The sequence below is a fragment of the Lytechinus variegatus genome, chromosome 5 (assembly GCF_018143015.1).
Source record: "Lytechinus variegatus isolate NC3 chromosome 5, Lvar_3.0, whole genome shotgun sequence".
NCBI lineage: Eukaryota > Metazoa > Echinodermata > Echinoidea > Temnopleuroida > Toxopneustidae > Lytechinus > Lytechinus variegatus.
The window spans coordinates 36,102,736-36,130,378 of NC_054744.1; the positions used below are offsets into that span (position 1 = coordinate 36,102,736).

General features: G+C 34.9%; 2 protein-coding genes across 9 annotated transcripts in view; one reads left to right on the forward strand and one right to left on the reverse strand.

The window, feature by feature from the left end:
• The window catches only part of LOC121416025 (secretory carrier-associated membrane protein 1-like), a 46,430-nt gene that overhangs the window by 8,008 nt on the left and 10,779 nt on the right, over positions 1 to 27,643 (reverse strand). For 2 of the 6 annotated variants that reach the window (XM_041609458.1, XM_041609459.1), the window contains exons 2-7: positions 12,814 to 12,894; positions 12,100 to 12,225; positions 10,707 to 10,815; positions 9,854 to 9,982; positions 5,984 to 6,149; positions 2,416 to 2,517 (exon numbers count right to left, since the gene is read on the reverse strand). In XM_041609458.1, coding sequence (XP_041465392.1) covers positions 2,416 to 2,517; positions 5,984 to 6,149; positions 9,854 to 9,982; positions 10,707 to 10,815; positions 12,100 to 12,225; positions 12,814 to 12,894 — 713 coding nt within the window. Of the gene's footprint in view, positions 1 to 376; positions 1,130 to 2,415; positions 2,518 to 5,983; positions 6,150 to 6,892; positions 7,059 to 9,853; positions 9,983 to 10,706; positions 10,816 to 12,099; positions 12,226 to 12,813; positions 12,895 to 19,459; positions 19,888 to 22,816; positions 23,021 to 27,643 lie in introns of those variants that run through there. The other 4 variants (XM_041609461.1, XM_041609462.1, XM_041609464.1 and 1 more) reach the window with 4 other exon arrangements.
• The window catches only part of LOC121416024 (AP-3 complex subunit beta-2-like), a 52,639-nt gene continuing 48,652 nt past the window's right edge, over positions 23,657 to 27,643 (forward strand). For all 3 annotated transcript variants that reach the window (XM_041609454.1, XM_041609455.1, XM_041609456.1), the window contains exon 1: positions 23,657 to 23,735. In XM_041609454.1, coding sequence (XP_041465388.1) covers positions 23,673 to 23,735 — 63 coding nt within the window. In that variant the 5' untranslated portion in view covers positions 23,657 to 23,672. The remainder of the gene's footprint in view (positions 23,736 to 27,643) is intronic.

Sequence of the window (27,643 nt, forward strand, 5' to 3'; positions counted from 1 at the left end):
CAGTGATACTTGATTAACCTAATGTCCAAGTTTCATGAACTAGGTCCATATATTTTCTAAGTTATGATGACATTTCAAAAACTTAACCTCAGGTTAAGATTTCGAAGTTGATTCCTCCAACATGGTCTAAGTTCATTGACCCTAAATGACCTTTGACCTTGGTCATGTGACATGAAACTCTAATAGGATGTTCAGTAATACTTGATTAACCTTATGGCCAAGTTTTATCAACTAGGTCCATATACTTTCTAAGTTATGACGTCATTTCAAAAACTTAACCTCAGGTTAAGATTTGATGTTGACGCCGCCGCCGTCGGAAAAGCGGCGCCTATAGTCTCACTTTGCTTCGCAGGTGAGACAAAAATGATTATGATTTGAAGAAGATTTCCTTTCTGAACAGCATGGCACTGGGTAATCTGTGAATGTAGAAATGGTTGCTTTTAGAATTTAGCATTCACTATGCATGAATACACAATATGCTAGAAATGAATGGAAATAAATGAAAACATGGAGTAAGATTAGGAGGACTTCAGAATGAAATGTTCTGTCGCGTTTCCATCACATCTAGCTTCTGAAATGATTTTATACATGTACATGTATATCGTTATCCTGATGTCAACACAAGTGTACCATTGAGAAAAAGGCAACAGTCTGCAGTGAAAATGATTACTAGTAGAATATGAAAATGATATACATACAATGAAAACATATTCACGTTGTTATATAAAGAGGGAATAACAGTGAGATCTCTATCAAAGACTGCGCATGAGACCACAAAAGAGAAAACTAATATTTGACAATGATGTCATCATCAACCATATCATGACTTCTGCATACATCTCACTACATGTAAGAGTGGGAATGTCACAAGAAGATCTGCTTTGAAGCATTTTGCAATCATGTTCAAAATGGAACAATGATGAAGATGGCCACAGCACATGATGATCATGAGGAGGAGGAGCTTCAAAATTGATGGTGAATTCATACCTTTATTAGATAGAGAAGGTCTAACACAGCCAACGTGCCAAACATGCAACCAATCATTAGCATTAGTCCACCTATAATCATTCCAGACTTGTCATCACCTTTACTACCTGAGCCTATCAACGAAAGGCCATTGATTATACCTCTAAAGAGAGAAGGATACACAATAGTAGTTAATAATGATGATTACATTTACATGGCACTCAAATAGCACTTCTATATACATGTAACTCTTAACATGCAATTATTACCAGTCTGGATCCATCAATATTCCACACATAAAGCACACTATCTCCACTTCCTGGGAGCATCAAGGCCAGGCAACTGTTTTATTACCAATGCACCCAGGCCAATAATATCACACTGACGGTCACATCCTATAGAGTAACGATTCAACACATGGGTAGAGAGTGCCTAGAATGGATATGTGCCTTGCCAATGACCTTAGTGCCGGGTAGGATTCAAACCCTCAACCCTGGGATCAAGAGTCAAGTGACTGAATCATTACATTGGATATTTTATTGGGAACAAGATAATTATGAAGATCTGCACAGCAGGATGAGAAGTGTTCCATATGTACCCTTGAAGAAGATGATCTTTTGAGGAAGTCTGCTGAAAGAAGAGAGGAAATACACACTATATATTCATTAATGCTGTATTATTGTGTTGAAATCATCCTGCATTTATATTGAGGCAGAGAATGAAACTGATATGTTCAAAACTTAAACATTCACATGATAAAAAGTTGGCATTTTTTTATACTTCTCTATTTTTTAAGAAAACTTTATACTATGACTTAAAACATTCATTAATATTCTAAAAAGGCATGTTTGTCAATAATGATGAGATGAAAATAAAAGATAGAGATGTAGACAGGGAAAAAAGAGGAGAAAGAAAAGATGAGAATTCAGGAGAGGAATATAATAGGGGTGAAAGGTGGGATAAAGAGATTCATGACAAAGAGGAATAAGAAGATAGGAAAAACAGGGGACAGTAACACATACATGTAGCTGTAATAGCAATCATTGTACATGTAGAACACTTTTTTTACAATCGATTGAATCGAATACAATTAATCATAAAAATCAAGCGTATGAATAAAACGCAAACTTCTGTGTAATACGAGACCCAGAAGAGGTGTAAAGATAAGAAGAATGAAAGGCAGAGACAGGGACAACCAAGAAAAGACGAGAATTGGCTTGCAGTTAGAAAAGATATGATAAGGGAGCTGAAATAGAAAAGGACAAGAGAGGAAGTGATAAGCAGATGGATAAAAGAGGAAGTGCAAAATAAGGAAATGGATAGAGAGCAAATCAAGTTGTCATAAACTTTTAAAACAAAGGGAATATCTCATATTTCTTGTCGGACAATAACACGTCATTTTGATCAATTAGACTCAAAAGAAGAATAAGAAATTAAGAGTATACTTACACTGTTCCAAACTGATCAATGCCTATCGCTTGCACAACAGTAACAATAAATTGGAAGAAAAATATGAAGAAAAAGAGAAAGAAGTTGAAGGAGCTGTCACTCCTGTAACAAAAGAAAAGAAAAAAAGAAAATTTTCTTTAAATGTTTCCATGGCATACATAATTCTTGTCAAAACATACAAACTGAACATAGAAACATTACTTTTACACGTGCTCTAATTTTAAAATCATTTAGAATTGAATTGAAAAAAATTGCAGACCTACAAAAAGAGATTTTGAAAAAGAAATTTATCTTTTAAGTTTTTTTTACTCATTTACTCTCATCTTTTCTTAAATTTGATAATTATTCAAAGTCTTATTCATTTGTGAATCAGATAATTTGATAAAAACATTTCATTAATTTCCTTGAATTCAAATTTGTATACAAATAAACCAACCTAATTCAATCATCATTCAAAAATATTATTCAAAATAATGTTTATATGTGTATCAGATAATTTCACAAAACATTTTCATTAATTTCCTTGTTTTTCAATTTGTTTTACAAATATAAATATAATGACTTAGACCGCCAAGCTTCAATCAAATAATATTCAGAATTAAAAAAAAGAATAAATGAAATTTTCATCCAGGCAACTAGCTAATTTATATAAGGTTACATTGAACTGCATAATTTCCTAGTTGATTCAGGCAATGGCATCATCCTTCTTTACTAACTTTTCTCAGAAAAAGAGGGCTACTTCACAACAAAACAAACCTAAAATACAGCACAAGAACATGATTTTATGATTGTCATATATAATGAATGAACTGAATATGTTGGAATGCATGTTGATGTATACAGATGGAAAATGTATGATTAACATAACTCAGCTGGGGTGATAAAACTTTGTATAGATCTCAAAATAGCGAAATGTTCAAGAGCATAAAAAACATGACCGTCATTACTTTATATCCAATGACATACTAAGATTCAGACCAGACCCAAAAGTGAAAGTACTGTAACAATCGCAAGGTTACAAACTACTTAACACAGAAATGCAAGCTTTATGTATTTTCACCACTTAACAGCTTTGTATTTTGCTTACGAACAGATCAGGCTTCGAAAATAGGCTTTTTCTTGTAAGTGCTTTTGCCGGCCTCAAGACCATGACGTCATGTTGTGTTAGAAGTGTTGTGATTTGATAGTTTTTACACAAAAAACTAGGCGATTTTCCGCTTTTCAGATTACGTAAAATTAATTTCTTCACTTATATCACAAAGAGATATCATAAATATCTTTTCCAGCAAGCTGCAATTGATGAAATCTAAAGCTTTTGAATACTTTTTACCAAATTATATTTTCTGCTTATTTGACACAGCTAATTCTATCTGCACTCAGATTATTAGTAGCAACTTTTCCTAACATAGCAAATTCCACAATATGAGAGCCCCCCCCAAAAAAAAAAAAGCGAAAATCTACATGTAGTGAAGAGTTGTTGGTTTCCATCAATTTAAGCATTGAATAGTTTTCATTGACATTTTTTTTTAATGCAAATTGAAAAAAAAATCTAATCAAAATCTGAGAAGCAGAAAAATTAATTTCTATTTCTGTATACAAACCAATGGAATCATAACACTTCTAATACAACATGACATCATGGTCTTGAGGCCAGTGAAACCATGTACGAGAAAGCCTAGTTTTGAAACCTGATAATTGGAGTTATTCTTAAGCAAGATACTCAGCCAGAAAGCAGTGCAAACGCATAACACTTTCAAAGCTTTCAATTGGTATATGATTTGTCAATCTCAATTTTAAGTCTGGTCTGGGGCTTTAAGGATGCTCAGTAGAGTCATTTCTTGAAATCGAGAGCTAGCATTCAGACAGTACCTCCCTTGATAGATTAGTCATTTAAAAAAAAGAAGATAATTTTTTCTCTCATGTACGGTACGAGATATTGTGTTGTCACCCCAGTAAGCATGTTATCAATAAAGGACCATTCCTGAGCCTGATAATGAGTGATATAATGCATGCACATATATCCAGAGAAAGCTTATAAACAACCAGGATGGGGATCTTTGACTTACAAAGCTATCACGGGAGTACCAAGCATGAAAAATAAGACCCAACTTTTAAAAAAAATCACATTTCATGCTGTGCCGAAAAACCAAAAATGTGCAAGAATTACTCATGTATGTTCATTCAACTATTCATAAAGCTAGACTTTCATTAAGCAGTTATGAATTATCCAAACAGGTTAATATTACTATGTGTGTAACCATGCTTGCAAAAAACAAATGGATCTATCATACAAGTGGAGAAATCCAAAATTTTGATTTTGTCTTAATCATCCAAATAAAAGGAAAGGTCAATCAACATTTTTTTTGTCAGAAGAATTTATAATCTGTAACATACCATGAAGATATTGAAAGTATTAACTTGATGATAATACAGTAATGACGGCATTAATGCATTTGTGCTCCTAATCGAATGCGATTGACTATCAATGGATGGTAGAAAAATAGGTAAGACCTGGGGCCTGATGCATAAAAGGAATACTAACCAATATTTTGCAAGAATTTTTTTTAATGTGTTATGTGGCAATGGCATAATTATTTTGGCAGAGTTTTTGCTTACTTGATAGAGTTTTTCATGGAAAAAGTTTTATGCAACAGTTCTAGGCTTTATGAATATTCATTAGGTTGGCTGATGATGTCATATCCCCACTTGTTCTTTAGTATTTCATTATATGACATTAGGTTTATTCAAAAATTTTCTTCCAAGAACTAAAACAATTGGATCGACAACTGCTTATGTACTTTAGTTATTTATTGCTGCAGCTTATTTCATCATAATGGAAACACATCATTTACAAAAGTATCAAAAAATATTTATGATTTCATGGAATAACATAAGAAAAAGGAAAGTGGGGATGTGACAACATCAACCCACCTAATGAATATTCATGACGATGTGCTTTCAAAAAATATTGATGAACTTTAAAATTCAATAACTTTGTTATTTTTTTTGTCTGATATTGATTAAATTTATACAGCATTTTGCTCTGTGAATTTTACTCTATCAAGTTAGATTTAAATATTTTCAGCCCTAACCATCCCTTTAAGGCCACCACACACCTTATGATTAGTCTGTGTCCCGATTTTGGAACAAAACAGTAGAATTTGATGCTAATATTGAGACAAGGAATATCTTAGTGTGTAATGTCCTAAATCATCCTATGAATACATATGTTAAAATCTGTGACTATGCTATCATCCTTATTAGAATAAAAGCGAATTTAATATCTAAACATAATGATGTCATAGCAATTGTATGATTGGATACGATATGAAACTAATTTGGCCTGAACTCCAAAATAAAAGCTGGAAATCATCCAAAATTGTTATATTAGTATTCTTTCAGTTAATTTAACCTCAAATAAAATGATACTTTTCATTCACATTTTCAGAAAACAAGCAAAATGCGTTCCAAAATCGGATCACGGACCAGTCATAAGGTGTGCAGTGGCCTTTAGTGACCACATTATGTAACATTAATAACAAACTGGTCTTCCATTGCTCAACAATACCTGAAAGCTTTGTATAAGGCTCGGTACCAACAGATGAAGGAACATGGAACATTGAGGACCAGAAAGAGAATGGCTAATCCAAAACAGAGCCCGGCGTTTCCTCCTTTGAAAACAGCGAAGTAGGCAAGGACGATCCACAGGTTTATGAACAATAACAGCGAATATACTGCAGATGAAAAATTGTTTTGAAGTGAAGATGAGGGTAATGAGATAGCAAATGGGAGAGAGAAAAGAAAAAGAAAGAAATGAAAATTAAATAAGGGAATAATGGAGGCAGGAAAAATGGTACAGAAGCGAAAAAAAAGGGAATCAAGAGAAAAGGGGAGCAAATGGAAATGACAAATAAAGGGGAAAATAAAGGAGAAGAGAAGGAATGAAAGAACAGACAGGAGAAAAAAAGCAGAGTAAAAGTGAAAAAGACATGAAAATGCCCAAGGTGCAAGAGGAAAATTATCAGCAATAGAATAAGAATCAAGGAGAGAAAGAAAAACACACAAACATGAAGTGAGTGAATCTGAAATGAATACCATAATCATACTTCTCAATGTAAAATAAAATAGATGATCTGCCATTCATTACAAAATGTCAGATTGAGATGATTTGCAGTATCCGATTATGCTGATATGATCTTGTTCTGGGAAGGCTTGCCACCATCACAACATGAAAAAGAATAATTTTCTTTTTTAAATAATGTTACGACTGTTGAGATATGCAAAACGGACACTGCTTCTTTTGATTTCACTGAAATGAACGTATGCACAAAAAGGACAGATATGATCAATACACAAAATACATACAAAAAATTTGAACCCGATACATGATTTATGCTGAATACAGAATGGTGGGCGTGTCCTTTATGAGATGTCACAGGATGGTATGCATTGGTGAATGTCGGTTGCTGGACCTTACCTAAATGCTTTGTACATTGGTCTATACCAACAGACAAACGCACAAGGGGTGGATATGAAGAGTGCGACCAGACTGAGACCAAAGCACACTCCTGAGCTAGCACCCCCGGCCACACCAAGGTATACCACAGCAAAAATACTGTTCAGTATCAACACCAAAGCATAAGCTGGGATAAAGAGGAAGACAGAGCACATGCATCATCCTGAATAAAAAGAACAACTTATTTTCGTATTAACAACCATAATAGTGGTTCCTTATAAAACTATGATATCCAAATAACAAGTTGCCCAAGGTGCTCAACGTTACATGATGTAACAGAGGTTCAGCAAGGATATCAATGACATTGTGCTCAACATTTAACTCTTCTTTTCTGAAGGAAAAATTTACACTTGAAAGAAAATTGGAAATGCAGATCATCTCTTGCAACAAGTCATTTGAGCCATTGTGGGGTTCAAACCATAGACTGACTTACAAAATTTCAAATGATGTATCTACAAGATTTCAGCAACTCTTCTAAGCCAGACTATATCAATACCAATGCTGACATCCTTCATGAAGGCCCAGCTACTGTATGTGTGCCAGAGATTGCAAGATACATATTCGAACCCATGTAAAGCCCCTATCACACTTATTCCGAATCAAGCGGTATTGGCCGCAATGAAAGGACTATTGTTTGACCACCAGTTGGTCATTTAAATCTACTTCGAACACTGTTCGAAATTACCCCTCAAATGTTTTGAACATGACCAAAACCTTCGGGACAGGCAAAAGAAATGACAAAAATATTTCGAATGCACTCAGAATGCAGTCAGAATATAGAATGCGCCGAGAATGTCTAAGAATGTAGCACGAATTATCAATCTGACTCCATTGCGCTTCATTTTGACTAGTGTATGATGATTCACCTGGTCAATTTACTGAATTTCAACTCCAGTTTGGTGAATAAATAAGTTCCTTTAAAAAATTTCTAGATTTTTTTACTATTTGTTTCATTCCAGCTTCTGCTTGATTCCTGCTGATTCCGAATAAGTGTGTTGGGGGCTCAATAGAAGGAAATGTAGTTCCAAGTTTTTTTGTCAAGGTCATTAGTGCCATTGTCAATTGGAGCTCCCACTGTAAGAGCTGAAGTTCTGGGATGTACAGTACATGTACCAGTGGAGTTTAAGAACTCAAGTCAGTCTATCCTTGCCAGCAACAATGGCACTATTCATGAAGGCTCTGCTATTATTGTCAGAAAGACGGCAAGGTACACCTTCAATCCTGGGTCAAGAGCGGTAATGGATGAAAAATATCAGAGACACTGTGGGTCAGTACAACCATGAAATTATTGGCCATTATATTTTGTATTTAGCTATGCATTTGAAATGACATAGCACATTCAAACCAAAATGATCTAAACAACACACTCTCTATGTACAACTCATCATGAGGTGACTCCTAATTTTTTTTTGTGCCAATACCCATCAAGAAAAAGAGCATAAAATTTGATAAGTATGAGTAATCCACGTATTAAATAAAGTATAAAGTACATGTGAATACTGGCCTAAAATTCATGGAACAAATTGTCCACGGCCATTTCTCAAAAAAAAAACATCTTTTTACATATTCCCTTCAAAAGTGTGATGGAAATAATATGCCCTTCTGCAAGTGAAATATTCACTTTTCACTGAAAATGCTCACTGCCAGATGAAATTCTATTAGCTCAGATTCAAGATAAACTCCTAATGCCGCAGTCACATTTCTACTATGGTGGCCGTTCAGTGAGTCAAATATTTACTTTTATTCAAACCACCATTATGTAACTAATACAAAAAATGTTAAAACGGCTGTTTTTAACTCGCTGCACGGTTGCCATTGGGAAATGTGACTACGCTATTAGTGACTACCGACGTTCTCATAATAAGCACCAGACCAACACTGAACCAGCTATACACCAGCAGCTCGAGATGTCACTCCAGACTACTCCAAACTGGTTCCAAACAGCTCTAACCCAAGTAAACTTTCCATGAGATCTTGCCCTTCATTAATCATTCTATGCCCAATAGCTTGTTAGCAATACCAGTGTGTTGGCTCAGTTGGTAGAGTGTCCGTCTCACAACCGGTAGTTCAAACCCCAGCCGCGTCAGACAAAAAGACGTTAAAAGATGGGAGTGCTGCTACCCTGTTTAGCGTTCAACAATAAGGGATCTGGCGCTGCACAGCAGCTGCTGGGCCCACAATCAATTGGGCAAAACAAATATTTCACTTCTAATGTCTATTTCGAACAATAAAAATATGGATAACCGATTCACAAATTTACTCTTGACCAATCAAAATAATAATTTCAGTAGCTTGCAACAGCAGCAGGCGATAACACATTTTGTGAAACGGTCAAAAAGTGCACACCTTCCATGGATACAATATTCCAACATTTGTAGTCTGTTGAAAAGAATACATTTAATTACTTTCAAATGGCAATCTTTTTAAACAATATCTTTTCAAAAATGCACATGTAATTCAAGTTAAAAAAAAAGGTATTTTGATTCAAATTTAGGAATTGGGAAAATACATGGTATATCTATAATAGTTTACAAGCCCTCCACACTGAGTGTGGTCATGGCCCTGCTCACAAAACAGTGCTGATTATTTTTGTACATATCATTCAAAATTCCCTGTTTACACCAAACATGCCTTACTATCTAAAACAGTAACCTGGTTGGTGTTTCATAAAGCCGTTGTAAGTTACAAGTGACTTTGTGAACAACTGGTCACCTTTTCTTGTGGTAAATTATGTGCACCAAATTTTACTTGGTGTTGATTTAACTCATAAGGGTCAACAGTTGTTCATAAAGTCACTCCTAAGTAAGGAAGAGCTTTGTGAAACACCCACCTGGAGTTGATTTTACAAAACAATATTTGATACAGTTTGAAAGACAGGGGTAAAGACAAGCAATTATGAGAAGACTAATTCCTAATTCTCACCAATCCAAAGATAGTATCCCATTTTGACTGTCCTCTGGAATTCCAAGGGGATATCAACAGCAAAATCTTGATAGAAACAGGGCTGGAGAGGAAACCATTTGGGAAGCGGTGGCCAATTGTTTTCTCGTGCTTCAAAAAAAAATAATATTATTTTTCATTAATATGTGTATAATCAGTTTGATGACAAAAGATGTTGCACTTACATATCAAAATATACTCTCTTTGTACTGAAGGGCTGGTATCCAATTTCAGTTTAAAGAATTTGTCATATTTATAGAAAATGAACTTATTGAAGGAACATCACCAGGTTTCGCAGAACTTTCATTTTGTTGGAATGTATGAAAGGATAATTCCTATCTGAAAAATTTAATCTGACCCCGACATCTACATTACATGTATTACTTAATTTCATCTGCACACTTTAACAAATCCAATAATGAATCCATTACAACCATGTAATTAATGCATGGTTTATGCAGACTTCAAGGTGTTATTGTGCTTGATTCAGCCTAAACATACATGTACATGTATACTGTACAATTTTTCAAGAAAGGACTGGCAAGAAATACGCATTTGGGGTATTACAATTAATGTTTGTTATCACTCAATGATCAATCTACGGTTCCTTAAAATAAATGCTTTAAATTTTAATCATAAGCTTATCCTTTTTTTCCCTTTGTCAAAAGCACATATTGTTCATTAGCCTGTTGAGCTAAATTAAGAAATCGGCATTTACAATGGGTTAAATTTCATCCATCTCTGTGATCAAAATATCAATTCTTCTTTTTGCATTTATATGTACTGACAAAATTTCAATATTGTTTATTAATGTAAAAGACTAAAATGTTCTCACTGTTATATTGTGCACTTCTCATTTGTTGTTCTCTTCTTGAAAGTTCCGCAGCCTTCCTTTCTAGCTCTTCCTGTCTCTTTTGTAATTCTGCTGCTCCTTCACTAACAGCCTATAAAAGTAAAAGAGAATCATTAATTGGAAAAGAAATGCAATTTCCAAAGCTACACCACTCTGACTGAAACCAGATAATTCAAGGAAATGGATCTGTGATAATGTGATAGGCAAGGATGATCACGGAGATGAAAAAGTTTTAAGTTATCCATATTTGTGGGCATTTCCTACGTCAAACTAAATTGTAATTCTCCTAAATTATCATTTTTTGGGGGGAAGGGGGGTGGGAGTATTCTTTAGCTATTAAAGGTCAGGATATGAGACATTAATAGCAATTCATTCCAAGTGTGTTCCAGGGTACATGTAGCTCTTATGAAATGCTATTGATAGTCTACATGTAGTATGTACATGTGTGTTAAAAGGGCAAAGTATAATTTTTGATATTTTTTCTAAGTAATCACAGCTCCTAAACAGTCATATAGTTTCCCTTATATGAAACACAACTTAATGATTAACATGTACAATTGTACATGTATATCACTGTAATTATACATGTAGAAATCATCGTCTTACATTATCAACTTTACATTATTATTTTTGTAAAAAGCCCAAACTACAAACTGGGTTGTCATTTGTCATACTATTACATACAGTTCCCAAATATTCATCAACATCACAATTACTGAAACAATGGTCCTCATCATGATGTTACAATGTACAGTACACCCTCCAATTCAGCATCATTACCATCATCATCATTGTAATAATTATCACTCCTTATCTCATTTATTTTCTTCTTCATACTTATTCAAGATCTTCCTTTTGTAACAAATTGTCTTCACTAATAATCATTGCTATAATCAACATCATTAATCCTCCTCCTCATCATTACCATCATCATCATCATATTCATCATCATCACCATCATCATCATTGTAATAATTATCACTCCTTATCTCATTTGTTTTCTTCTTCATACTTCTATTCAAGATCTTCCTTTCATAACAAATTATCTTCACTAATAATCATTGCTATAATCAACATCATTTATCCTCCTCCTCATCATCACCATCATCATCATCATCATCGTCATATTCTTCATCATCATCACCATCATCATTATTGTAATAATTATCACTCATCATCTCATTTGTTTCCTTCTTCATACTTATTCAAGATCTTCCTTTTGAAACAAATTGTCTTCTCTAATAACCATTGCTATAATCATCATTAATCCTCCTCCTCCTCCTCATCATCATCATTATCATCATCATCATCATCATCACCATCATCACCATCAATCATCATCATCATCAATCCTCCTCATCATCATAACACTCACCGGTTGAGCTGCTGACTGTGTGTATGATGGTGGTAACTCTGATGTTGGTGCCATCACGGCAGGCTGTTGCTGGGGTTTAACTGGTAACGGGGCAGCTACTGGTGTTGTTTTCGAACCATTACTTGCCTACAGAGGAAAATTTAAAAAGAGAACAAAAAATCCAAATTTAATCTTCTCATATTAATACAGAAATCCTTATCACATGGTGTCATCAGTACAGCATGTACATGTACACATGTATGTATAAATAACATGATCATTTGGGACAATATGGCATATGATGCATATTTCAATTAAAAAGTTTATGAGTAGGGGTAGTAAATCAGTAAACACTTAGAAGATTGGAAGGTTTAAACTACATATCAAAATTGAAGAATACACAGCAGTGTTTAACAATTCACAAACTAATCTCTATATGTCAAATTAAAATACACACTGTAACAATGATACTTTCAAATTGTATGATAATGCAACACTGTACATCTTTAGACTGTATGAAAACAAATATATTAATTCTCTGTCAAAACATAACCCAGGCTCCACAAAATAAAGAAATGATCAAGTGTATTACAAAACACAAACTAAATTGAAATTATTTCATTTTACTGCAATAAAGAGAAAAGAAATAATTTTTTAGAAAGACACTCATGAAAATCAAAATCACATTTTGCATGCATAGTGATGGTTATAGAGGGAAAAAAATGTAATATACACCTGTCTGTTTGAGTCTTCAAAAGGATTGAATTCCTCCAGCCCACCTCGGGAGTTTGCCGTTGCCTCGGTAACTGATGGATCCTGAAAGATGATGTTAAGAAACAAAGAGACCACAAAGGATGACTAGGGTTACCATAACAACACTAAGGCAATCATTATTTCTAATGAGGTAAATACAGAATAGCAGGGAATATTACCTAGCAAAATTAGCATGTAATGTAGGGCGGTGCAGCTGTATCTTTATGTTAGCAATGTCTGATGCGGCATGTTTACATGTGCATCTTGCTATCAATGGTCATTGTATTCTTTTTATTGTCTGTGAGTCACTGCAGCATGAAAATCCTACATGTACAGTACATGTAGGTGGAAATATCATTACTTCTTGGAAAAGGATTTAAAAGTCCAGAATACCATATTTCCTCTGCCCATTTCTTAGAAATTCCACATTTTCTACAGTATGATCTATATTTGGCACATAATTTTCAATCACACACTCTGTGGTCTTTTATTGGAATCAGTTATAATAAAGTCAATGAGATTTAATACCACAGCTTGAATTCACATTCAATTTATTTTATTGTATGATGTACATCCACTTACCTAGTACAACCAAAACAAATACTTCAACAGCAATAAATGCATATACTGTATGACCCCAATGCTGTGTAAATAGCTCATCAAGATTGTATTTTTATTAACCATATTTCATACTTCAGCACCATTCTTTGATGGATTTTTTTTTTAGCAACAAACATTTATGCAAATCAGAGCTCTTCTGATCAAGATCTCACCCCCATCAATCAGAGATACCCTGCATGTGAAACATTTTCCCTTAAAAGCTTTGAATATGAATTTCAAATGAATTTTGAAATGTCACCACCTTCCATAGCATATAGACTTGAACTTCAAACAAATAGCCAAAAGAGTGAAAATAAAATATGAATTGTACATAATACAGGGGCAGTGGGCGAATTCGCCATGGAAATGCCTAAAGTAGCCCCCGAAATCATCAAAAATCATGCTTTCGGGGGCGCCATAAAAATCGAAAGCCGCCCCTGAAATAATTGCTGAACGATAATATACATGTATGCCGCGTGCACTGCGTTGCTAGCTCAGCGGCCCCAAACTGGCTGGAACGCACAAGGTCCCTCTGTAAATTTGATACATGTAGTTACTTTAATTTCCTTTTTTATTTCATTTTTAAGATACCATCATGAATTTGCAAGTAAAAAAGATTGTGAACTCTGAAAAAAAATCATATTCTTTTATTTTAGCGTGTTTTTTCGGCAACCCCAGTTCTTAAATCTGAACTTAGCCCTCTGGTGCTCTGAAAATATGCCGCGGATTTCACAATCTGAAGGAGAAATTAGTATTTTCAGCGGGTTTTTTTTTAATGGCACTAATGCAGTTTCACAACGCCCGTGTTGCGGTGAGGATTTACTGTGAGCTGTGCAGCATTCAGTGGCTCTGCTGCGCTGGCGTAGGTGTAGCTTACATGTAGCTTGTGAAATAAATTGACATGTTGACATTACATGTATACATGTAGCTGTCTGGTTGCTATTCATAAAATAATTTTCCAGTGAGTTTTTATCAAATAAGAAATTTAAGTTTATGAAAACGATTCCTCTAAGCACAAATTCTGTTCAAATGTGATAAACTTCATCCTTATCACTTAGATGGACAAAATTATAAAATTTAGAAGGTCCATTTACATGTAATTGAATACATTGATAAACAATACACATTAGATCTAACTGAACAACACGAAACTAGATAATCATTTAACAATCAAGAACAATGAAAAAAAATGAAGAGCAATTAAATAAACAATGTTATTAAATATTAATTTGGAAACAAGCAGGATGGGCGAATTATCCTGGGTCGCACATTACATATGATACGTTATATGAAAAATGGAGCCCCCCAAATGAAAAAAGTAGCCCCCAAAAAATTTCTAAAAATTAAAAATGGAGCCCCCCCAACAAAAAAAAATTATAATTTTTCCCTGAAGAAATGTAAAATGAACAAAATATTAGTCAAAATAAATCAGTACAAATTGTACAGTACTTTAGTAGACTGTGCCTTTCAAGTTTCAGTTTCTATCTATACTATAAAATGAATGCATGTACATTGTAGCACGGTTTATAGCTCTTTGTAGGTTGCTTAATATTCAGAGGCTGACTACATGTACATGCACAATATAAAAAAGGAAAATATTTGTAAGTACTGTATTGTATGGTATGGGATTTTTTACACGATGAAGTGAGATGTATATGTGCAAGAGAAAAGTAAAGCATGGCTAAAAACATGAGGGCAACGTGCAATTTCGCCCTCTTGACAGTCAAACTCACTGCTAAAGTTCCTCCAAAATGCAATTTTGGTGTGACCATTCTATCTAGAGTCACCCCAAGATCCGTCGCAAATGTCTGTATTCAAGATTTCAGGCCTACTGCATAATTACTTGTTGCACCTAAAAAGTACAGTAGCCCTTAAAATAAAAGAAATAGCCCCCAAAATTCTGTAATCAAAATGTGGAAAAGATAGCCCTAAAAAAATTACAATTACAATAACCTGCCCTGGAAGAGTACATGTACAGTACATTGACATGTACAGTACATTGACATGTACATGTAGATCTCTTCACAGATAATACATGATTCACAATTTTCCCATACAATATTTCATGCAAACCATTATTTCAACAAAAATTTTTAATGGCAATGGATCTGATAATGAAGCCAAGCAGGAAGCTTTAATGGTTCTAAATCTACAGTATCTTGGAAAGCAGACACTTACAAATGTCAAAATTATCATCAAAGTGCCCTATGACTATGGTGTAGTGCAGGTGAGACCGTGAGAGGATTTAAAGAGACATACATGGACAATATACATTGTACATGTATTTCATTATTTCCAGGAATTATTATGCAAATGCAGTAAATTTCCGATATGTACATGAAGACATGTGGTAAAATCGAAGACATGTGGAAAAATCACTTCTCTCCATTTCTGGTAGGGCTGTTATTGTTAAGAAAACTCTGTCAGATATATTCCTAAAAATATCTTACCAATATCGATAACTATGGACAAAACATAATCAATACGCATTTTTCATGCATTATAGCGATGTCACTTATTTGCGTTGGTCAAAATTTGTATGGCACTATACCAAGAATACTTTTGGATGTAAATGGTTACTTACATTGTACATGTAACATCTTTTAACAAACATATATAGCATAAATACATCCCTTACACGCTATTAGCATTATTTTAGGGTTGCATAAAGTTTTATCGATAATTTTGGCACTATTGTTCTGAGCAGTCAACGTCTTTCGCCTACCCGCCATTTTGATATCATGCTGTACATCTTCAAACGTAGAGGAAGCAATACATGGCCATGTGCTGCCAAATTCTACATTAGTTCGTACTTCGTTAAAATTGAGCTTGCGCTTGTGATGTTTTCGATTCGATCGAATGGAGTGGAGTGCAGTCACAATGTTTGGATTGTCATAATTATAGCGAAGTGGGGGTGAGTATTTGTATTTTGTTGAAATTTTGGAGAAATTACTGTTGCTGTTCTGTGCAGTCTGAGGAAAAATATGTTTTCCCTTATTTTTCCTTTGAAAAAGCCACTTTCAAATGGCGGTTTCCGTGAATTATGTGAAATCATGGAAAATCAGTGTCCCTACATAATAGCGGGCATTATCGATAACGGGAGAAAGTTTATCATATAAAGCGCTAAGGGGCACAAGACCAGCAATAAAGACATTCTCGATAACAACCCTAATTTCTAGTGAAATTTGACAGAGAATACTTGGAACTGCATGCAACCATCATCGGCAGTCTTAATTGGTCTCGTATCCAGTATTGCCTTATCATTCAAGAATCAATAATTTTCATACACAATTTGAGTCATAATATCACGTCCATGCATGACCAGATCTGTACACCATACATATACAATGTACATGCACCACAGAGTGCTGTCCTATGTTTGTCATGCATGATTAATCCAACTATTATGATGGAGGATTCAGCTTTTTTGAGTATGACTCACAATATGACAAGAGTGTCATACATGTATGACATGATTCCAAATACAAACATCTTTTTTTTTAGAATTGAAGTATTCAGTATGACGTGCAATGGGATTGTAGTGCACTCATATTCCAATGCATGAATATGGTCAGTGATTTTCATATTCAGATTAATCACACACAAAATCAACTAAAGTATGATTTCAAAAAAATTTATGGTTGAGAAAGAACTAGAGCCCTAAAATGTTAAAAATCATCATTTCTAGTGCATAAATTGCATAATTATCATATTTTTTCCATGTTCAAATTTGTAGCCACCCATACAGAATCCCCTTTTAGTTTTACCAAGTGCATTATTAATAGTCATTATATTCTTGTACATGTACATGTATGAGTTCTGCATTCAAAGTACATAGATGTATGTAGCATTATAATCTTTGATCGGTACACTATAAACAAACATTGTAGAGCAATATTACAGAAAAATAAAATTCTTGTGAAGTACATGTAGTGCTGCAAGTCAGGCGGCATGTTCAAATTCGATTCGGCAGGGTTCGGCAATTTTTTTACGAACTTTGGTTCGGTTCGGGGTTCGGCAATAAATGCAAAAATAATATATAAAACAAAGGATTGCCAATCCTTGGACAAATTAAAACGTTAAAGATCTGTCGTATATTCATTATAAATTTTGTATCTAAAAAGAATGGTTATAAAAATTGTTGCATAACTTTCTTTTATTTATTTCAAACTTTAAAAATAAGAGTCATTTCTACTTTCATTTTTAAATTGAATAAAAAAATGAAGAAAAAAATATTGATAACAAGAGAATGAGGACAGAAACAGAATCACAAAGAACAGAATATTTTTTTCATGATTATTTCACATACATATGATCATGATCGATTACAATAACAATGTTGCAAACGCAGCTTCTCAAATTGGAAAGTGTTGATCGGGAGTGTCGGAACAGTAAACAACCTCAACTAAACTGTGGTTATACATGTACTGGTAAAATTCACATTCCAAAGAATATGAAATCTTTTAGAAAGTCCCTATTTTCTGAAAAGTGATTAATACTGGTCTATCAATTACTTTAAAAAGTCCATTCTTGGTCCCGAAAGATCGACGCTACATGTACATGACTTCAAACATCTTTCCAACACGAAAATGGATACATGGGACTGTACTGTGTTTTTTAGTGTTGTGAAATCACTCGGCGTTGATCTTCAGAACCAAGATGGAACTGATAATTTATCATTTCATTCTCAGTAATTGACCAGATTAAACCACTTTTTAGAAAATATTGGCAATGGAAAAACATTTCAAATTCAGAATATGAATTTTACCAGCATAAAAGCAACTGAGAGCAGGTTGTTTGGACTTCCTGTTTCAACTTTCCTTTTCAACCAATTACGGAACACGATCAGGGAATGTGTGTTGATTTGCTTTGAATTTTTGTATCTTTTTTGTTTTTTTTCCAACCTCATTCCTTCATCTCTTATTCATTTATCTTTTATATTCATATGGAAATTTCAGAAGGTGAAATATATATACATGTACTTTCCTTTGTCAGTCAATTTATGTACGGTGTATGTGTTTTTTCTATTACTAATTTACAATACAAGTACATGTACATCCGATTACAATCATGATCGATTACAGCAATACATAATTCAACTACACTTTTTAACAGAGATTAGCTTAAAATGTCCCCACATTTCATGAAGAAAAAAATATATTCATGTTAATAAAATATTCTGAAGTTGATAACAGTTCAAAGATGAGATGGGAGCTTAAATAGTGGATTTTAAAAAATATTTTGTGTGGAATTCTTATTGTGCACAATCACTAACTAATATTTTTTTTCATTTTATATTTAAATCTATATATACATGTAGTCCCCTTATGTAATATTAATGTGCATAATTTTTTTTACCGAACAACTGAACCAGGCCTTTGCGTTCAGTTTGTAAGTGCCAAGTTTGGCAAATTTCCGTTCGGTTCGGCAGTTCGGCTATGTCACTATTGTGAATACTGTCCATAAAATCATAGATTTCGAGATTTTTGACTAAAATATGAAGGTTTACTACAGGGTGTATTTCAATGTCAACATTGTATTAAATGGACAATACATACATGTAGAGACAATGCCAAGGATGAACTGCATGTGTTTGTATGCAATACACAATTGCAAATGAAATGAGTGCCCTGCCTACATGTATATTACACAAAAAATAAAACTAGAAATACCATTAAATATTAAAACATAAATCTATTATCCATGTTTTTATTTTCATGGCAACTAAATCTGATACAATCAAATAATGTGCCTCGTGTATTCTTCACTCTACATTCACATGAAGACTGATGTAAATATTTAGGCTAATACCAATGTACCAATTTTATTGAACACTGAATAAAACCATTGCTTCTAAAGATATTCCCTGACAGTTCACTACATGCATGCTCCCTTGACACAATAGCAGGGGTACATGAATAAAATTCTCTCGTCCAGTTGAGATGTACAGATTTGTCACATGATCAATATCTCACAAATTCAAGGAACCTTGCCAAATCTGAACAAAAAAGGCAAAACTCAAACTTACTATATACTCCGGTCCGATCATATTGGTGGTCGATGCATGAAACTGAATATCAATTACCGTCAGCGAATATACTTTGTTCTACATGTACATGTATATTCAGTCGAACTCCAACAAACATCGCACATCGTTACAAGGATACACTCCTCTGCAGTCGGTGTCCAAAGCTAAATTCAGCCGATACATTGATGAACTATGTACGCAAAATGCCAGTCTGTTCACGTGAAAACCACTAAAATGACCTTTCACGCAGTAGAGCCTTCATCATTTTCAAGATACATATATTGGACGAGAAAGCTCAATGCTGAAAAAATATGACTTTGTCATGATGATCTAATTATACATCAGCAACAAGCATGCTAACGAAATGAAATGGGCATTTATATTCACGAACCACAGTACAGCAAGCAAGCCAGCCAGCATGCCCTGCTCTCCTCCTCACCATGCCCTATGGGGATAGCATTCATCTCTCTATTAGCATTTCAAATACTGTGCTAACAACCTTCAAGGCTTCAGGTTATGTGAATATTCATGAAGCATTGCAGCTGGATCTTATTAAAAATATAAAATATAGATTTTTGCAAGTGCAAGGGTCACGTTGGATTGGAATCAAAGGCAAGCAAAATTGGAAGGGAAGTGTGAGGAAAAGTTAGTGTACTATTTTCAGTTTTTTTAAAATCTTGCGCTAAAAAATGTAATGCTGAAAAGGGCATTAAACTGAGTAACATATTGTCTTTAATAATATTGCAATGAATGATTTTGAGACTGGAATAAAATCTCTCATCTACTTGTACTAATCTGAAACAATGGTAAACCTTTTTTAGCGCAAAATTTCTAGTTAACAGACAGCGTACCAGCATAAAAAGAATCAATTTTATTATTGTAATTGTTTGAAAGAACACAGTATGTACACCTGTGTTCAATTCATTTCAACAGAGTTATGGACATGTACGTATGCACTGAGTATAAATGTACATGTGTAGACATGTACATGTAATACAGAATGGTGTTACTTTTGTTAATTTACTGCTACTGAAAGAGACAGATCAATTTAATCTCCTGTCGAAAAGTGAATGAATTGCATGCAAAAAAAAATCATTTAAGTACCTACATTGTATACTGTATATTGGAAAACCATCCATGCACACACTCTAAACAGTTGGGCAAAAAAATGCTCAACTTTTAACCAACCCTGAGCAACATACTGTCCACACAATTATTGATTAAAATCTGCCAAAATTGGGTGATAACTATTGGGTAATAAATTTGCTCAATTGGATAATAATTGCCCAGAATATACCAACATACATTACCCGACACTGTGGACTGTAATACCCTTTTTACACAGGCTAAAATTTCCTTAACCCCGTACTATAGGTGGGGCTAAATGGCAATTTAGCCCAACCTATAGTACGGGTTAAGCTTAGCCCACTTTCTTTTTACACAGCATTTTTGCAAAGTGGGCTAACCCCACCTATAGTACGGGATTATTTGGCCCTACAAAAAAGCAGGGTTATCCCACCAATTGCGGTGCTAAGAGCAATAGTACGGGGTTAAGATCGCATGTGTAAAACGAAAGTGGGCTAAGCTTAACCCCGTACTATAGATGGGGCTAAGCCTAAATGGCAATTTGGCCCCACCTATAGTACGGGGTTAAGGAAATTGTAGCGTGTGTAAAAAGTGTACGAGTGAAGTACTTGTACTACGAATGATCGACAAAAACCACTAGTCCGGGGTTAGCGAGTTTCGTGTGTGAAAAGCAAGCATTCCTTATCCGGGGTTAGCAATAAAAATTTGGCATGTGTGGGGTTAAGGATAGTACGGGGTTAGCGATAGTCCAGGGTTAAGAAAATCCTGTGTAAAAAGGGCATATGTTGCCCAGCATTTTAAGTGTGCATGACCATTGTACCAGTGAATTGGTTTGGTCCATTCAATTTATGTCTCTTGCCAACACAAAAATCTCTGAGATATCAATATAAAGAAAGTACATTAATAACACATGCATTTTGCATTTCTGGAATGGTTTAATACTATGATACTATGGTACTGTGATTTTAAAAAGATTAAGTGAGACAAATTTTGCGTTTGCACTTTCATACCTCATAATATGAAAACTTTGTGCATAAGTGAGCAACAACAGTTTGAATGTCAAAATCAAGCTGTGAAGAAAAATTGGTCAAGGATACACCAAACTTGTGTTTTATTAAAGGGATTTCTCAACAGAAGTATTTTTGTGTTTTTATTTTTGTTTCATACATATATAAATCTCTGAATAAGAGTGAAGGTAGATTTACAGTAAAGAGCTATGTCAATCATTTCTTGACATAATGTATGCCTTAGTTTTCATAGAGATTTGTCATGTTCAAAAAAATTTATTATAAAATAAGAGCTACATGTATAATTAGGTTTTATACTACTGCCCTGCATCGACAGTTATGCGTCATGACCTGGGCCTATCTTAATTTTTATCATGTTTTGTATTGACTTTGTAAATTTCTTTCCTTTATTGTGATTTCAATAAAGTGATATCAAATCAAAAAATCTCTGAGTAAGGACTGATCAGTTTCAAATTGTAAAAGAAAAACACTAATTTGATGATTTCATCTTCCTCTGAAAATATGTTTCATTTCCTCTATCAAATACATCGCCATATTTTTCAGGGTAACATTACATGTTTCTCCTTAATTTTGATTGACTGAAAAACAGAATGGTAACTGTCTGATACAAACAGCCTTGTAACATCCAACAAATCCTTTCAAGAGATGCTACCAAAATCACACTCAGAGTACATGCAATACATACATGTACCTGTATACAAAGGAGAATAGGAGATTACATGTTATTAATTGCGAATTCAAAATGGTATTTGTAAAACATCATCCTGCTCTGAAAGTCTGCTTAATTAAAGGCAGTGATTATGGTGATTATTCAACATAATTACTTGTCAGTTACAGAAGACAGAATATATAATACAGACGTTATCCAAAGACTGAAGTTCTGTTTTTTTTTTTTTTACAGAAGGATCAAATTGAAAGTATTCCTGTTCAACAGAGTGCAATAACAAAACCTTTCTTATCAAACAGAAATAACAATATTTCTGGAGGTTCAAAAAACTTTATGGACTCATCATACGCACAAGAAAACAAGGCAAAAACAAAACCGTTGCATTATTCTTTAATAATAGCATCACAAAACAATCTGTAAGTACAGTACACCTTTAAGGGTATTTTATGAATCATAAATGCAAGGAATGAGAGGTGTGTAAAGCTCGTTACAAAATCATTTTAAATACACAACTCAATGCCATCAAAATGGGCTACATGTATATACATCACACCTTCAAGAATGAAAGAAACCTACCCTCTGCCACCAGTATGATTCAAAACTTTGTGATGATTCCATGCCGAAAAGAAAGTGAAATCACTTTCCAACAGTGAACACTACCCAAAGAACTTGTTCGGTAACATGCCCCTCGTTCTATTTCTGATCACAAGACGGGGTCCAGAGGGCAAATGACTGCAGGGCTGTGTATAGTCATGCAGTGCACTCTGATAATCTCACAATAAAATAGAAAATGATGATTCCTGTAATAGGACACTCTTGCGATGGTACCAGGGAAAATCCTGCAGTGCTGGTTGCTGACTGGTTGTCTACATGCCTTTAATACAAGGGGGGCCAAGGAAGTCAATGAAATGAAGCCGGGGACAAGCACCACTGCTCGGAGGCTATCATAATTTTCCAGTTGCTCTTTCTGTGCTACAAATCTACATGAAGAGAATAATGAGGGTGCATGATTCCATATGGGGAGCAAAATACTGGTAGTTTACACGTTCAGTATGCCTGCACATTCATTCTTGTATTAAGACACACTCTACTAATCAACTCATCACCAGCACACTACCCAGAGTTATTTTGAGTTCTTGCCAACACAGCAGCTATACCTGGAGACAAAAACTCTGCTGTGATCAAGGCAGAAAGAGAGAGTGAAAATTACTCAGCTCCCCTCTCTCTAAAGTTTTTGAAAAGCTCTAGAAACCGCGGACACGTAATAGATTTCAACAAACAGGAAGGTGCTTATTTTATGAGGTAAAACACTTCAGGAGCAATGTTTCGATCAAAGACTTCGATTAGGGATTCTGGTAGCAGTGAGTCAAGAGGGGGCAACATGCTCAAATCCTTTACTGCCAAGTTTGGGACTGTTCATGTGGCTGATGTAATGAAGAAGATCCCAGAGAAAATTGTCGCGATACCGGGTAGGGTAGAAGCAGCTATGCATAAGGTAGGTACAGTATGATGAATTGATATCTAACTTCTAATGTAAATGTAAAAGTCACGAAGGAAGGAAATCAACTTGATAAACAAGTGCTAAGAACAATATGGTGATAACACTGGATTTAAAAAAATTTCAGTGAATTCATAACTACTGAGTATTGTATGTGGTGATGCTCCTGCCTTTTGCAAAAATGGATGAAAGAATTTCAACTGCATCGATACTGAATTTCTTATCAATTGTGTTTAATATATCAATGAGATATAACCTGTGTGCGTGTAGGCTTCCATGAATATATACCAGTTATTAAGAAAAATTTGAATTTCTCTATTGCTTCTTCAGGTTTATACACACATATAACAAGAGTGTCGCTAAGGTGAGCACATAATACGCCCGTCTGTAAGGCGGAAAAATAGAGTTATTGGTAAAGCAAGAAAAATGGAAGGTAGCGACTACACCTTAGACCTTCTGACCTCAAAATCAATAGAATTGCTAGGATCTATGCTAGTATCATACACACCAAATTATATGAGCCTAGGTTAAGTTCAACTATAAAAGTAATCGCGTTTACAGTGTACAAGGACTTCAGAAGGGTAAGATGAAAATGTGTCACTGTGACCTTGACCTTTGGACCTCAAAATCAATAGGCTTCCTGGGATCCATGCTAATATTATACCCTTTTCATAAACCTATCCTCCAATTAGCGGCCTAAGAGCAATGCGGATAATTCAATAAAAATTGCGTTCACAAACTCCGAAAATAAGCCGCATTATTTTTACGAGCGCCCATCCTGAAAAAGGCGGATGATCGTCATGACAACTGGACACGCCCCCTCCGATGCGGTTGTGTTGGAAAAGGGTGACCTTGTGACCGCACAATGGCAATTATCCGCATTAATTGGAAATGCGTTCATAAACTCAAAATCTTGTCCCGATGCTGCTATTAGGCGGATAATAGCAGCATCAGAGTAATGCGGATAACTCTTGTCCTCCAATTTTACGACCAAATTATGCTGCTATTAGCCGCATACATGTAATTGGGTTTATGAAAGGGGTATTACATACCAAATTATATGAGCTTAGGTTAAAGTTAAACTGAAGTTATCATGTTTACAAGAACTGCAGAAGGGTAAGATGAAAATATTGCACTGTGACCTTGACCTTTGACCTTTTGACCTCAAAATCAAAAGGCTCTCTGGGATCCAGGCTACATGTAGTATCATACACACCAAATTATATGAGCCTGGGGTAAGTTAAACTGAAGTTTTCGTGTTTACAAGGATTGCAGAATGGTAAGATGAAAATATGTCACTGTGAACTTGACCTTTGACCTTTTGACCTCAATATCAACAGGCTTCCTAAAATCAATGCTAGTATCATACACACCAAATTATATGAGCCTAAGTTAAACTGATGTTATCACGTTTACAAGGACTGCAGAAGGGTACGATGAAAATAAGTCACAGTGACTTTGACCTTTGACCTTTTGACCTCAAAACCATTAGGCTTTCTGGGATCTGTGCTAGTATCATCCACACCAAATTATATGAGCCTAGGTTAAGTCAAACTGAAGTTATCGCGTTTACAAGGAAAAGTTAACGGACATATACATGTACATGTATACGGACGGACGGACACCGAGTGTGATAGCATACATGTAATACATGTACGTCCCATCTAGACGGGCGAATAAAAAGGCGAAAATGGGGGTGTTTGGTAAATAATTAAATGATAGTAATATGATTGTTACGAGTAAATGTTTAGTGATTGCATAAAAAAACTGAACTATTTTTTTACTTTGCATAAAGCATGGAATAACACTTGTCATACATGTATGAGCCTTGCACGTAAATTTTCATAATGACCTGAAAATGACCTTTGACCAAACCATGTGACCTCTGACTGCAGCATCACATGCAGGTCCCCCAAGTCCATCCATCCAAGTTTGGTTGAAAAGTGACTAATGGTTGCGGAGTTAGGTGTCGTAAGAAGGTCTTACATGCAAACATAAACGTTGACCTGACAATGACCTTTGACCTTACCATGTGACCTCCGACTCCAGCATAACATGCAGGTCCCCCAAGTCCATCTACCACCCAAGTTTGGTTGAAAAGCGACTTACGGTTGCGAAGTTAGGTGTCATAAGAGAGTCTTGCATGTAAACTTTAACGTTGACCTGCATGTTAACTATAACGTTGACCTGAAAATACTACCTGAAAATGACTTTTGACCTTATAATATGACCTCCGACTGCAGCATAACATGCAGGTCCCCCAAGTCCATCTACCATCTAAGTTTGATTTGAAAGCGACTTACGGTTGTGGAGTTATGTGTCATTAGGTTTGTGACGGACGGACGAAAGACTACATTTGGATTCTTAAGTCTCGCCTTCACCTCTGGTGGTTGAGACAAAATAGTGGCCTTATACATGTACTCCCCTACATGTATAAGAGTACATGTATACTACAGATTACGTATAAACATTGACTCATTCCATAGTAAATTTGATTTTCATACTGTACATGAATATGGGTAGACAGGTGCAAGTCTGAAAATGCAAGCTCATCTTAATCCCTGCATAATAAATGCAATGTCTGGAACAGAGCTCAGATTCTGCAGACAGCATTTTGGAAACTTACTGTCTGAATATATTGATCCAAGATACAGAAATTTTATTCACAGAGCTACAATGCCTTCCAAGATTTCGATACAAGTCCCGGGGGGGCCACTTACATTGGCGAGTGGATACCATGCGCGACCAAAAAAACACGTAAAAAGGATGTCTTTTTCACGATAGGGCACGTTACGTACGTAACGTGATAAGGGTGTCAAAAACACAAAAATAATGAAAAAAGGGTATCTATTTCGCTAGGAAAATTACGTGTTTAGGGTCGAATATGCGGGGATGATAAAACAAAATTAAAATGTTTTATAAAGGATGTCCTTTTTGCCCCAAAACTTTGTGTTTAGAGTCCGATTTGCGCGAGGTGTAGAAAGTGGGGGTCGTACTAAACCAAATAAGGTAAAGCCGACGACCGAAAGACCCGTAACAATAAAACATTCCTGTACTTGTTTAGGGGTTCATTTCAGGGAATATTTGCCAAGAGTATCGTTTTGTTTCCAATACTTGTTATGGGTAGGGTTTCACACGCCAATACTTGTTAAGGGGTGCATTTTCAGAAAATGGAAATTACGTGTTTAGGGTGCTTTTCGAGACCCCATGGTCGCGCATGGTATCCACTCGTGAATGGAAGTGGCCCCCCCGGGATACAAGTACACTGCATTGAAGTTCGAGAATGTTTTTGTCAAACAAACTTGTTATCATAGCAACCTGCACATACATGTAATGTAGGGGCAATACACAAGGCTATGCATGTACTTTATTATATATTCGCTGTTTATGAAATGAGAGTGTACATGTAGGAGCTTTATTAAAGTCAATAAACCCCAATAAATAGTTGTTCTGAAGAGACACAAAATCAAACAAGTATGAAATCATCAAAATCAGAAAATATGAAATTCAAGATTTTTTACAATATCGCTATTTATCATAAAACGGTTTGCATAACACCTACATGTATGATTCAATAATTTCACTATTTATTTTGCAAATTTTATCCATACAATTTTCATTTTTGCAGATTTGACAATAAGTGCCAATCCAGCTTAAGACATGGGCCTGTATTCTGAAGTCAGTTTTACATGTAACTTTGGCCATGGTCTAACTCTTGTGCTTAAATTATGGGAAGCCAAAAATGGTTTAAAAAGTTTGTTAACATTGTATATTTATGTTTACTGTGCTCTTTCATTATAAGGGCAAAGAATTATTCCCAGACAGTTGTGAATGATCTTAATAACAGAGTTCATACTTCAAAATTGTATTGTTTAAAGATTTGTGTCATGATTTGTACAAAACTT